The sequence below is a fragment of the Pleurodeles waltl genome, chromosome 3_1 (assembly GCF_031143425.1).
Source record: "Pleurodeles waltl isolate 20211129_DDA chromosome 3_1, aPleWal1.hap1.20221129, whole genome shotgun sequence".
NCBI classification, from domain to species: Eukaryota; Metazoa; Chordata; class Amphibia; order Caudata; family Salamandridae; genus Pleurodeles; species Pleurodeles waltl.
In genome coordinates this window covers 1,749,554,409-1,749,569,527 of record NC_090440.1, presented here as the reverse complement: position 1 = coordinate 1,749,569,527, position 15,119 = coordinate 1,749,554,409, and the positions used below count along the sequence as shown (strand labels likewise).

Sequence of the window (15,119 nt, the reverse complement as noted above, 5' to 3'; positions counted from 1 at the left end):
TTCCTTAAATAGCTCCTGAATCTCACTTTGCTTTTGTTGGAATAAGCCAAAGCAAAGTACTTCACCCCTAATCCCAGCCTTCAAGACATCCCATATCACGCTTCTTCCCAATGAGCCATGATGCTCTGATAAATTGCTTCCAGAGACAATAAGTCCAGAGGGTCTAGAGATGGATTGCCCCCCTCCCAAGGTATTTCCTTCCAGTCGGGGTGGTACAAAATAATTCCACAAAGTTCATGCCATTCAATACCTGTCTTAGCCCCTGCTTTTTTATCATCTTACAGCAAGACCTCCTTTTCCTCACTGTCCTGGATAACGCAAGCTGTATCTTGGGGGTACTGACCCATGCCTCCCATCCAGACTACCCAGACTACTCATGCCGCTTGATATTCTCCCGCCCAAGCCTGTCCTGCCAGTAAGCTCTGAATCCTCATCTGGCAAGTCGGATTGATCGGATAGAGAAAAAACTGATCCCCTCACCTGCCTGTATATGTGGCCTTGCCTGTGGCGGATTGTAATTTGCTACTGCTTGTGAGGATTCCTTAACAGTCATTACATCCATACCTATACCGCCCGCTGTATCAGTAGAGTCAACATGAGTGTCCTTACCAGATTCAATTGCCACACCCAGATGTACATCCTTTCCTCCCTTGTCGTCAAACTTTTGTACACCGCTTTGGGCAGTGGTACTCAGAATTTTCCAGAGTATGTCTGAACCTGAGAGAGGCGCTGCCACTGTGCTGACTGCCTCCTTAAGCACAGGAGAACCACCCGGCTGCACAGAGGAAGTGGGCCTGCCAAGCATGAGCACTTCCATTGCAGTCTCGGAGCCAGAGGTAGCCACACAAAACTCCTTATCTCCGCCATCTGTAACATATTGAGCCAAGCCATGTCCATGCCTTACTTAAGCTGACATCAGGAGCATCATGGGGGGGGTAGCACATTCATCCGCTGCTGCCGAATCCATAGTATGGCTACATTCGTTGGGATGTTTAGGCTGCTTAAAGAAGCCTGAGATAGAGCCTGAAGTCTGCTGTCAGCTGGTGGAGCTGCCAAATCTCTCCTCTGAGAATTGCCAACCAAAAGTCCTTTTTATCAGGACCCCCTCCATTCGCCGCAAGCCCATAGCTGCATCGCTCGTGGACACAGAGCCATCCCGGGGCTTAGAGGCTTTTGCGATTTTAAGAGCCAAAACAACAAAATACTGGCATCTCAGCTTGAAAGGTGTCCACGTAAACCAGCACAACAGCTGTTCAAACACAATTGTTGCTCTAAGAGAATGCTAGAAGGGGGGTTTAAGCATGCCATTGACCATACATTTCAATTCCAGAGGAACACATATAGGAGCTTTGGTAGCCACTTAAATTGGGAGGAGGAGGAACAACTGTCTTCACTTGGCCACCATCTTGCCCAGTTAGAAGGCTCTCTATAACATGCATACTTCCACTTGAGCTTGTTGGTTAGGAGAGCTGCTACCCCTCCTCTCCCCTTTTGAGTGTCCCCTTTAGAGGGCCTAGCTTTGCAACCTAAGATATAATAATCTTCACATTGAAACTCCCCCCACACACCAAGTCTCCTGGAGACAAATCACATCCGCCTTTAGCATGCTCAAAAACTACAACTTCTCACTGCTTTTTTGTATTCCTGCTACATTCCAGCAGATGACCTTAAGCTCATTACTCATTACAGTGCAGCAGTGAACGATTAGACATACATGGGCTATTTAATACTCCAGGCAACCAATTCCTCCTTTGAATTTCATCCTTTACACATTCATCATTGGGTTCCCTAAGTGACACTTTTTGACCCTTCTTTCCAAGGTGTTTTTCAGCCCTTGGAGGTCTACCAGCGGTAGGTCGTTAGGAGAAAAGGATTAGGTCAACCCTGCACCCTTCTCACTATTCTGGTATAAATCTGGCCGATTTCCTGCCCAGCCCATCTTCAGATACAGGGAAAACATCAATACCTCTGCATTGGAAACTTTCACAATTTTATAGTATCATGTTCACAATTATTTTTGAGTGAAGGGTAACCCTAGATTTAGTCCCTGTCTCCATGTTTCATAAAGTAACTAGAGAGAAATCCCTGCTTTGGATTAGGTTCAAGGTCCTAATGTCCATAATACAGGCAAGTAGAGAAGACCTATTCAGAATTAAATCAGCATAACAATTTGGAATAAAATCCAGTACACGGACATCAGCATCACAACAGGGACAATAATTAGCTTCTGGTTAGACAGTACAAGTAGACGCTTCTTGCTTGAGTCCTGTGGGAAGTTGGCTCTGTATATACTATCTCAAAGTGAGAGATAGTGTGCACAGAGTCCAAGGGTTCCCCTTAGAGGTTGATAGTGACAAAATTAGATAATACTAATGCTCTATTTTGTGGTAGTGTGGTCGAGCAGTAGGTTTATCAGAGGGTAGTGTTAAGCATTTGTTGTACACACACAGGCAATAAATGAGAACACACACTCAAAGACTTAACTCCAGGCCAATTGGTTTTTATATAGAAAAATATTATTTTCTTAATTTATTTTAGAACCACAAGATTCAGAATTTAGGTAAGTACATAAATTGTAAGGTACTTAACACAGGTAAGTATGCAACTTTGAATTAAAACAGTAATGTACATAGTTTTGGCAAAAATGGCAAATAGCTATTTTAAAAGTGGACACTGCAAAAATCAACAGTTCCTGGGGGAGGTAAGTATTGGTTAGTTTCTCAGGTAAGAAAAGCACTTACAAGTTCAGTCTCCTGGGCATAGGCAGCCCACTGTTGGGGGTTCAAGTCAACCCCAAACACCCTGCACCAGCAACACAGAGCCGGTCAGGAACACAGGTCAAGGTAGGGCCCAAGAAGCATAGGCGCTTATGGAGAACAAGGGCGCTCCGGTTCCAGTCTGATAGCAGGCAAGTACCTGTGTCCTCGGGGAGCCGACCAGGGGGGGTTTGTAGAGCACTGGGGGGGACACACACAGGCACACAAAATACACCCTCAGTGGCACAGGGGCGGCCGTGTGCAGTGTGCAAAGTAGGTGTTGGGTTTTGCATTGAAAGCAATGGAGGGACCAGGGGGTCAATCTGGCGATGGAGGCAGAACACAGGGGGGCTTCTTGGGCCAGCCACCGACTGGGCTTGGATGAGGGCCGCCTGCTGTTCACTCCTGCACTGGTGGTTGGTTCCTCTCGGTCCTGGGGGCTGCGGTGCAATGCTTTGTCCAGGCGTCTGGTTCCTTTGTTACCGGGCAGTTGCGGTCAGCCAGATCCTCTGGATCCTCTGCAGGCGTCACTGTGGGGGTGCAGGGAGGACGACTTAGGGTGTCCACGTAGTTGGTGTCTCCTGGGAGTCCTCTCTGCGGTGTTGGTCCTCCTGAACTCGAACCGGGGGCGTTGGGTACAGAGTGTGAAGACTCACGCTTCCGGAGTGAGGCGAGAGTCTCTTTAAAGTTGGTTTCTTGGTTGCTGTTTTTGGACAGAGCCGCTGTCCTCAGGAGGTTTTTGGTGCTTTAGGTGCAGGTCAGCCCTCTGAGTCCTCAGAGGTTTCTGGTCTCGCTGGATGCGTCGCTGTGCAGGTTCTTTGAATCTGAAGACAGGCCGATAGGGCTGGGGCCAAGTCAGTTGTTGTCTCTGTCGTCTCTGCAGTGCTTTCAGGTCAGCAGTACTTCTTCTTGCTTCAGGTTGCAGGAATCTGATTTCCTGGGTTCATGGTCGCCCCTAAGTCCTCAATTTAGGGGTGTGTTTAGGTCTGGAGGGCAGTAGCCACTGGCTGCTGTTCTGGAGGGTGGCTACACCCTCTTTGTGCCTCTTCCCTGAGGGGAGTGGGGCACATCCCTAATCCTATTGGGGGAATCCTCCAAAACAAGATGGAGGATTTCTTAAGGCAGGGGTCACATCAGCTCAGGACACCTTAGGGGCTGTCCTGATTGGTGGGTGACTCCTCCTTGTTTTTCTCATTATCTCCTCTGGACTTGCCACCAAAAGTGGGGGCTGTGTGCGGAGGGGCGGGCATCTCCACAAGCTGGAGTGCCCTGTGGCACTGTAACACCAGGCTTGAGCCTTTGATGCTCACCGCCAGGTGTTGAAGTTCCTGCAGGGGAGGCGAGAAGCACCTCCACCCAGTACAGGCTTTGTTCCCGGCCACAGAGTGACAAAGGCACTCACCCCATGTGCACAGAAACACATCTGGATGTGGCAGGCTGGCAGGAACTGGTCAGCCTAACACTAGCATTTGGACTGGTATACAGGGGGAATCTCTAAGATGCCCTCTGTGTGCATTTTTCAATAAATCCCACTCTGCCATCAGTGAGGATTTATTGTGCTGAGAAGTTTGATGCCAAACTTTCCAGAATTCATTGTAGCCATTATGGAACTGTACAGTTCGTGTTTGACAAAGTCCCAGACCACATACTCTTTGTGGCTACCCTGCACTTACAATGTCTAAGATTTGGCTTAGACACTGTAGGGGCATAGTGCTTATGCAACTATGTCCTCACCTGTGGTATAGTGCACCCTGCCTTAGGGCTGTAAGGCCAGCTAGGGGGGTGACCTACCTATGCCACAGGCAATGGGTTGTGGGCATGGCACTCTGATGGGAGTGCCACGTCGACTTAGTCATTTTCTCCCCACAAGCGCACACAAGCTGTGGAGGCAGTGTGCATGTGCTGAGTGTGGGGTCCCCATGGTGGCATAATACATGCTGCAGCCCTTAGAGACTTCCCTGGCCACAGGGCCCTTGGTACCAGGGGTACCACTTACTAGGGACTTACCTGTGTGCCAGGGCTGTCCCAATTGTGGAGACAAAGGTACAGTTTAGGGAAATAACACTGGTGCTGGGGTCTGGTTAGCAGGGTCCCAGCACACTTTCAATCATAACTAGCATCAACAAAAGGCAAAAAGTTAGGGGGTAACCTTGCCATGGGAGGCATTTTCCTACAAGTCCCAAATAGAGCTGCTGCTTGATTAAGAGAGGAAGAGATAGAGAGAGACTGACTGCGGGTGGGGGGGCTGCTACCGCTGACTCTGCTGAATTCCTCTCTCTCAGCAAGCTTATAGTAGCAGAAGGAGAGCCTACCACCGGCAGGTCTGATTGGTGATTTTACATCGACCCTTCTAACCTTTGAGGGAGCTCTGCCTCACCTCTAAAGCGCAGTTTTCTAAGGCCCCTTTTTGTAATCCGACAACTAGGTCTTTTCTTCCATTTCAGTTGTTTTGTCTCACCTTTAGATCTACACTGGGTGGGAAAGCATAGAGTACCCACACTTGCTTATAGTTAGATTTAAAAATGGGGACTCTTCCTGTTCTATCTGTAAGATTTTCTCGGCAGTTCCCTTTACTTCAGAGTCAAACTGGTCAGAATCAAAAATACATGTTATGGAACAGGTGGGACTGTTAACAGTATAGACTTCTTTGGGGATAACTTTGTATTGTGGCTTTCCTGATTGTGAGCAAACGTCAGATTGTGTGCATGCCTGTTTGTAGACACCCTCTAGATTTGCTGCTGAAATCACCTCGGACGCTGCCATTTGGCCAGACCCATGTAGATTGTGATGTATTACCTCTCCCTTATCTTTTTTCCACTAATCAGTATCTTGAATATTGCAGTCACTGTATCATGGATAGCTTCAAACCCTCCATACCAATTGTACCTAGAAGAGTTAAAGGATAAGAGTCTCTCTAGGCAGAGCAAATAATCTGAAACCTTTACTTCCTGATCCAGGAGATAACATGACTCATTATTGATTACTTCCAAATCTGGTGTCACTGATAACTGAGATAATAGAGAAGGGTGATTTGAGGGTGTACTGCTAAAAAGTTGCAGACCAATGGGCAGTGTTGGAGGGGTGAATCCAGGGGTAGGACTTTACAGGCCTTATCTTGTGACTTGCACTTCCTGGATAGATTTAGATCTGTATACGGGAATGTAAAGTCCTTGTTCAGTATGCAAGATGCTTCTCTTTGAGATGGACCCTCATGAGGCATTGCTGTAGACTGGAGATTTACAGTTGGCATATCCAAAACTACTTACAGTGAGGAAAAGTGCTTTGGCGAAAGAGTCCACGCTTAGTAAGCGAGATCGATCCACATTGAGCAATGATGTTTTATTATCCTTCACAGGAATCATTGCTCTTGGCACAACTGCTGCTAAGCTTGCTGGACAAGAACTTTCAGTTGGGGTGGTCCCATTTTGCCCCAAATTGGGATTTATACTGTCTATCAGTTCTTCTTGGGTTATCTTCTCTTTACCCCAGAAAAAGAAGATTTGATTCTTGCATTTTAGTATGTTGATTAAAGAGGAGATATTTCGCAGCAGATTAGATTTGGTTTTAGTACATGCCCTTCCAATAATCAGGCGTCCAGATCTCAATTTCCTTGCTGTCATTATAATTATATTCGTCAGATACCACAAGTAACAGTATAGCAGTCACACTTTTTATAAAATATGAGAAGTATTTGGCCAACCCCTATGAGATTCTGACCCTTTTCCCTATTTCATTTTCTCTCATTTGGCCCTTATGCTTAGTCCTTATGTGACCAAAACGTAAATATTTCCCTGACTAATGCAGAGTACCCCGATATCTGGAAGCAAGCTCTAATACTCTATTAAGGAAACAGGGATAGATGTCTCTTTCTTATCCAACTGTCGCTCTATATACCTGCTCCCTTACATATCTAAAGATTGGAAAATATTAGTCAATAGCCAGCTAACCTCATTTCTTAAAGGCAACAATCTGCCAGACGTATCACAGACTGGCTTTAGAGCCAAAAACAACACAGATTCCATCCTTCTTGCTGTCTTGGAAAATATCAGATTAGAAGTAGATGAGGGCAACGCTGCAGTCCTAATTCTACTCAACCTCTCTGTGGCCTTTCATGCAGTCTCTCACAGTTTATTGATAAAAGAACTTCATGAGACGGGACTACACTCATAACCCCTACAATGGTTTGACTCCTTCTTAAGCCAAATAACCCAGTTAGTTCAGCTAGATGCCTTGTTATCGTCCCCCCAGGTATCTAAATGTGGTGGCCCAAAGGGCTCTTCACTGAACCCAACACTTTTAATATGTACATCTCTTCCCCGACTAAGATTGTCAGAAACCAGGGCTTTGAGATATGTTCTTGTGCTGACAATACCCAGCTGGTTATCGCCATCGGTGAGAAAACATCACAAAACTAGGAAAAATCTCACTGGTTGTCTATAAGATGTTACAAATTGGATGACTGCTCATTGTTTAAAACTGAATACTGATAAAACAGAGATCCTACTCTGCGGCGGTGCCCATTAGATCTGGGGCTCCTCGTGTCCATCGTCACTGGGCTCCGCACCAGAACCCAAGAAAGTGGCAAAGAGCCTTTGAGTCTTGATAGATGACTCTCCATGCAGGAGAAGGTCGATGCCACATGTGGCAAATATTTTGGCTTACTCAAGCTTCTACTAAAACATTTCTGTGGGATTCCTGTGGATTGGTGTACCACTGTGGTTCAAGCACTAATTACAAGGAGACTGGACTATGGAAATGCCCTTTTTGTGGGCATGGCAGACTTTCTCTTTACGTGACTTTAGGTGATACAAAACGCGGCAGCCAAACTCATTTGTGACAAAGACAGGTACAGCTCGACATTGGCCTGTTTAAAAACTCTCCATTGGCTGCCAATACATAAGAGAGACAAATTTAAACTCCTAGCCATGTCCACAAGGCGCTCAATGACATTGGCCCTGCTATTTTACGTTCCAAGGTGGAATTTTATTTTATAAATCTGTGTGAAACCTATGCTCATCAAACTTAGCACTGGCTAAAGCCAAAAGCATTAAAAAAGTGAGAATGGGTGGTCGCTTATTCACCCATTTGGCAGCTGCCCACTGAAACCAAGTGCTCATTGATCTCCATCTAATCTCTAACCATGTTAGGCTCAGAAAAACCTAAAAACCTGGCTCTCCTGAATTTAAACTAGTGCCATAGTTCTTGGGGCCTGCAGTAATATAGCGCCGTGATATACCCCTCTGGAGATATGTGTTTGCGCTCTACAAGTAACAAGTAAATCAAGGAGATATGATTGGCCATAACACAAATAGCCCAGAATAAGACCCTGTTATGGGTGGGCTCCCCATAGAATACTATGCGCCCTTCTATGCGTCCCAACTACTAGGGATTTATAATGAGGCATGGGATAGAGGCAGATTACCGGATACTCTGAGGAAAGCCCTCATAGTGGTGCTCCCTATACCAGGACTGGACCTCTTGGACATACTTTCATATTGCGTCGTTCTTGAACATTGATTATGAAATGCTAGGCAAGTTTTTGGCAAGCTGACTGCTGCCCATTATTGGACACTTAGTACATGCAGCTCAAAATGGGTTCATCACTGGCCATAACACTTTCCTGAATATTTTTCGCCTCCTTGGCCTGATAGGTGATGACCTAGCCGGCAATGGTATTCCAGTGGTGGTATCACTGGGCACATCAAGAAAGCCTTTGGGTATCTGTTCAATACCCCAGAGGCGATGCACCCTGGCCAGGGATACTTGAAGTGGCTCTGAAGATTATATGATCACATACTGAGGGGTACTGACCAGGGCTGCCCACTATCACCTATGATTTTTGTTCTAGCCATGGAGCCACTGGCTTGTAAATTACACTTATGTGAGCGTGCGTGGGGCAGAGAATTGCAAGAGATGCACCACATGATCTCACTTTATGTGATGATGTCCTTGTGTATCTGCGTGATGTTGGGGCATCGGCCTGGGCCTCATTGACACCCTATAAGACTTTGGAAAGATATCGGGCCTCCGAGGTAATTGGCCCAAATCATGCCTGTTCCCTCTATACCAGATCCCAGAATGCGACAGGGAACTGCCTCTTTCCAGATTGGTGTGGCAGTTCACCACATTTAAACATCTGGGAATCCAGGTGTACAGCAAATGATGCTGACCTCCTTGATGGGAATCTGGGTGGTGCCCTGCCCTCGATACAAGGATCCTTACTGTTCTGGACATCACCACCTCTGTCCTTGGTGGGCAGAGTAGTGATCTAGTTATCCTTTTCCGACTATTGTACTTCTTTGTGACACTCCCTCTTCAGCTTCCCACTCGCTTTTTCACGGACCTCAGCAAGCTCCTCATGACATTGATTTGGGGCCCTGGTGGACGTCGTGTGATGCTTGCAAGGCTCTTCAGACCCATGCAAGAAGGGGGACTCAGGGCCTTTAACTTTAAGCTCTACTATGCTATGGCACAGCTGCAGTGGCCAGTTCGGTGGTTAGAGACCCCCTGCTTGGAACGAGAGTCACCAAACAGGTTGCTAGATGGGACACCTCTCTATACCTGGCATTCTTCATTGGGAACAAGGCCCCTTTGCCCACCCTGTCAGCTGTGGGTTGCAGGGCGGTACTAATGTCTGCAGTACGTTGTTGACAAAGTGACATCACCAACATATTCCCCATTAATCTCTCTGTGGCAGGCAGAGGCACCGCAAGGGGTTGTCTGTAATCATGGGATCCTGAGCTGGCAAGAAGCGGGGCTCACACATATGAGGATCAGCATGAGGAAGGGGTGGTTCTCTTTTTTCAAGACTTCAGAGACACTTTCTGATATACCATGTGTTACACGGAGCAGTAGCATCTCACTGGGGCGAGGTCGAGCAGAGCCTTCCAAGGTTCCCCTGTTACACACTGCCCTCACACATGGGGGGCGCACAGAGTTATAACCGCCCTTTACAGTGCTTTACTAATACACAGCTGTCAACCGAACACTAAGGCACTGGAACATTGGTCACATGATTTACATGTGCCATTATCAGATAAAGAATGGGCCCAAGCCCTGGAACAGGTTTGATATGTGTCATAATATTTCCGCTTCCACTATATACATTTTAATTATGTGCACCAGACACATCTTACACCCCAATTGATCCCACACAGGTTCCCACCTGCCTTGTCGGCCGGTCCAGATGTGGTACTATGGATGTGGGGTTCATATACATGGTGTGGAAATTCCCAGTGCTGGTGAGCATCTGGGCTGAAGTAGTAGCAATAAGGTCTGCATTGGTCGATACAGCTTTCCCACCCACATCCAAGCCCTGTTTATTTGGCGTGCGCACAAGGGCCAAGATTGACAAATACTTAGGTTTGTTGATTAGGCATTTGTTTGATTTAAATGGTTAATCGCCATGTCCTGGATATCGCAAGCCCGACCCGAAAAACTGTTCTGGCTCCATGTGCTCCTCATATGGGCGTGTGGAAAATTTTTGGTAAAGGCCAGCACACATCACTCTCTGCAGTTGTTGAAAAGCAAAAACTTGCAGCAGGGCAGGCCAATTTGGACCCTATTCTGCAAGTGGCTATTACCATGGATTCATCCCTCACTGGACGGGGAGCGCAACTACAAACCATCCCCTACAACAAACATATCACATAAACTACCTAGAGCTGTTAGTGATTCAGTTGGCACTCAAGGCATTCTTCTGCCACATTCATTACAAAACAGTCCTGATCAAAGCAGTCATGACTTCCTTATATTACCTTCAGAAACAGGGGGGCATACACTCGCCCCAACAGTCCACATTAGCACAAAGCATTTGACAGTGGGGAACACACCATAAGGTTCATCTTTTAGCAGAGTACTTAGCCAAAGTGGGCAACGACTTTGCAGACTTGCTCAGCATAATACAGCAACAAGTCCAAGAGCGGGAACTCCACACCCACATTCCAAGGGAAATGAACTATGGCTGAGCTGGTCAGGGATATTTGCCTACGCTTTTCCGCCTCTCCAACTCCTTCCATGCGTGGTGAGGAAAATGTGGCAGACCTCCCTTACTTTAATTCTGGTAGCTCTTACATAGGCCAGACAACCTTGGTTCACTGCCCTCCTCGAGCTCTGAGTAGTTCCACAAAAAGCTCCCCAACTGGCCAGACCTTCTCACGCAGCACATGAGTACCTTAAGACATCGCAGCCCGAGCAGCTCAACCTAGCAATTTGACTCTGAAATCCTAGAGTTTGGTTATCTAAATGTATCCCCTGAGTGCATGGGCATACTCCGGGAGGCTTGTCGATCCACTACTAGGGCCTGTTATGCAGCAAAGTGGACAAAGTTTGACCACTTCTGTTTTCTGTCTTCCCAAACATCAGTCCCCTAAAACCAGACGTGCAGGACTTTGTCTGCTACCTGTCTTACTTGCAACTCTCATAACTAGCATAAACATCTATTTGTCAACACGTAGCTGCAGTGGCAGCATACTTGTAAAACAGAGTACTCCATGCTTTTCAGAATCCCTGTAAATAAAGCTTTCATGGAAGGGCTTAAAACGATTCTCCTTTCCAGACTACTTCCAATCCCTCCTGGAATCTTAATATAATCCTCACAAGACCTATGGACAGGGCGAGCTTTAGTGCTGGTAGCACCCAGTGCAACAATTCCTTTTGGTGCCCCCTCATTACCTTTTCCTCAGAGTGCCTCACTACCACCTGGAAAAAGTGCTGCTCATCTTTCCATAGTCTCTTTCTCACATACATTTCATTTGTTTTAAAGCTATGGTAAAGGCTGGCTATACTTATCCAAACAACTATTCACATAAAATGCAGATTTGTTCTTTGCAGCAGGCATATTAACCCTGTGCACTACTGTACGGCAAGTCAAAACTGGCACTAGACAAAACTTCTATCTCTCTCCAGCAGGAACATTATTCACAAGAGATATCTTGACATTTTTATTGCTGTCAAGATAGTATCAGGAATGATCTGGACACACAAGCAACTCTGCAGCAGTTAATTTTAATTGTGATTGCTAAACACAGTACTCCCCACTGAGGTCATTGCCCCCTTACCGGTCAGCGCCAAGTGCCGCTGCACTGGTGACGCTGCTCTAAAGCTGGTCCTGCTAATGGGGCCCCCCATTTGAGCCCCTTTGTTCTTGCGCCCTACAATTTCTGTCCTGGAAAGTTAACTTTAGAGGAACCTTTTTGTGAACAGTTCATGCTGACAGGGAAGTCTTTAGAAATAATCCAAAATTCCTACCCAAGATGATATCTTCCTTTCACCCTAACCAAACCCATAACTGCCATTTTTTTCTCATACCCAGAAAGTAGCAGAGCGGGCACTTAATACACTAGATGTAAAAAGAGCCCTCATATACTACATAGATGGGACACAACCATTTTGCAAGTCTCTGCATCTATTTGTGGCTTTTTCCAAACCATGTAGAGGGACTGCTAATTCAAAACAAGTAATTGCTTGTTAGCTAGTTAAGTGTTTCCTTACCTGCTATGCCATAGCTAAAAGGCAGCTCCCAACACCTTCAAGGCCACATCCTACTCATAAAAAAGCAGCTTCAATAGCTTTTGTATGCAACATTACAATTGCTGACACCTAAAGCTGCTACCTGGTCCACACCACACACTTATACTAAACATTATTGTGTGGACATACTAACAAGGTAGCAAGCCCAGGTGGGTCAAGCAGTTTTGCGTACACTTATCCAGTGTTCTCCAACATCCTCCAGCTAGCCACTACCTTATAGGGGAAACTGCTTTTTAGTCTTTGCACACCATGTGAATCTGCAGCTACACATGCCATGAATAGAAATTGTTACTTACTCTGTATACATCTGTTTGTGGCATGTAGTGCTGTAGATTCACATGCACTCTGACCCCTGTTGTTGCAGCTAGCTTTTTTCTTCATCTACTATTCCTTCTTACTGTATGAACATCTTTATGCTTCACTTTATTCTATAACCTACACAGTGTGGGGGTGGGAAAGCAATCTTAACAATGGAGTCAAGCTTCATGTGCAGTACTACCTAAGGGATGAGTCACTATACCTCATGACTCAAAAGACCTCTTCAAACAAAAACCTGAGCCCAATACTAGATGGCAGGAGTATGCACAGCATGTGAATTTACAGCACTGCTTGCCACATACGGATGTCAACAGGGTAAGTAACATTTTCCATTTTTCTCTAATGTCCAAACATGCTATAATGCATTGGCACTTTGAGAATGACCAATTCTTCATGTATTTGCTTCTTAAACATTTTTGTATCCTTTCATAATTTCTATACCAGGATGATAATGCTCCAGTAAGCACCCACAAATTGGCCCTTACCATGCTGATCAAAATTGTGAAGTCTTTGGGTTGTGCATATGGCTGCGGAGAAGGCCACCGAGGGCTCTCGGGCGATAGACTGAGACACCAGGTATGTCAGTAAACTGTAGACCGAATAAAATGCATTTATTTCAGCTTGAGCATTAAATTATATTTTTTCATATTGTAATCTTCGTGGCTTTCCTCACTGAGAAAATTGCCTTGCTCTTACTCCATGACATTTTAAGTGATATGTACTAAAATAGTGACATTAAACTTTTTGAATTATTGTATGTTGTGATTCTATGATTTATCAATTATCTGGAAACCATTTTTGCGTGTTTGCTATCCCAGTTGTCACACTGTCTTAGGGTCGCTTCATAGCCCTTAGTGAAGGTGACTAAATTTCAGGCTATATATTGTGGTAGCACATAATTTAATTAACCTTTGTTGTGCTATGGACAAGGAGAGTCTGGAATCATAACCTCCTCATCCATCTTCCTCCTGACAACCCGAGATTTACCCTGATGTACAGAAACGATTTAACTTTTACGACTCAGCCACATTCTTAAAATATGACCCTTTCTAGTTGGTTCCTACCATAGGCTCCACAATTAATGCAACACTGTCTCCCCAAAGTACCAAGCACTCTGTGGGCCCTGTATGCCTGAGATGGCTAGGAGATTCTAATCCAGCATTATGAGGAAGAAGGCTGGTGACTCTGTGTAATGAACATTAACAGTATGTGTATGAGTCATTACCCCCTCATCTGCCTTCCTCATCAGTCCTAATCTTCCCCTGTCAAGGCTTCAAACTATTTGGAGTGAAAATATGCTGGTGTCAGGTTCCTTTGTATGTGCTGGAGCAAGCCCTTTGAACTGCAAGTGGGGCAGGCCACAGCACCGCCCCAGCCATCCTGACAGATGTCCCATCCTGCCTATTCTTAGGGGCATATTTAAGAAAAGTGGTGCTAGACACAGTGCAACTCCACTGTTCTTCCACCCGTTGGCGCCCCCCTACCGCCACATTGTGTGCGCCGTATTTAAAATATGCCACACCATGGAGGAGGGTAGGGGGCAATAGCGTAATTTTTGTTGATGTTATTGATTTATTCTGCAGGAGTAGGCCCACTGTATTCGATGGCATGTCCCCTTTTAACACCTGCTCAGGGCAGGCATTAAAAGTGCAGAAAAAATGACGCAAGGAAATCTGTTGAATTTCCTTGCGCCATTTTTTCAGCCCTCCCTAACGAGGGTGCAGCATAATGTAGTAAGAAGGGTTACAAAGTGGCGCAATGCATGCATTGTGCTACTTTGTAAATATAGTGCAGCGTTTTTGGCTTGTAACGCCACATTAGTGTACAAAAATGACACTAATGTGGCGTTAGAATGGCGCTATTAAATATGCCCCATATTCCCCTTTGTGTCACTGTTTGGGAGGAATACACAAACCTCAACAGCAGAGTCATTCACAGTCACGTGACACAGGACTCTGTTAGAAGGCACACATGTTTAGGTGAGAATGTTTTAGCTTTCTAAATGTAGAATCTTCAAAATTCTGACATAAACCCCAACTATACCATTAAAGAGGGTTTTAAATTACAGTTCGTTTGAGTCTAAAGTTTATCTTTTTCTGCTCCCAATCCAATGTCAACACTTATTAAATGTAATAAGGTAACCTATTGTCAGCCAATGAGGGAGGTATGCCTTAGATTAGCGAAAAACAACTTTAGAAGTTTTTCACTACCAGGACCTGTAACGCTTAAAACTACATGTCCTATTTTTTATATACAATGCACCCTGTCTGATCTCCATTTAGTTAAAAGGAAAGTTTAGGATTGGCAAAAGATTGAAATGGCAGTTTAAAACTTCACAGTATATACCAGCATGGCAGGCCAGAAACATGTTTTAAAGTGCCTGTTTAGTGGGTGGAAAAATGAGTGCTGCAAGCCCACCGGTAGCATTTAATTTACAGGCCCTGGGTATGTGTTGTACCATACACTAGGGACTTAGAAGTAAATTCAATATGGCAATCAGGCGCAGGACAATTT

The 15,119-nt window shown here is 45.5% G+C and overlaps 1 protein-coding gene across 1 annotated transcript in view; it reads left to right on the top strand.

Annotated features, from left to right (window-relative positions):
* UNC80 (unc-80 homolog, NALCN channel complex subunit) overlaps window positions 1-15,119 on the top strand; it is a 2,774,722-nt gene that overhangs the window by 702,887 nt on the left and 2,056,716 nt on the right. The window contains exon 14 of the mRNA XM_069225668.1: window positions 13,050-13,181. Within this exon, the coding sequence (XP_069081769.1) occupies window positions 13,050-13,181 (132 nt within the window). The remainder of the gene's footprint in view (window positions 1-13,049; window positions 13,182-15,119) is intronic.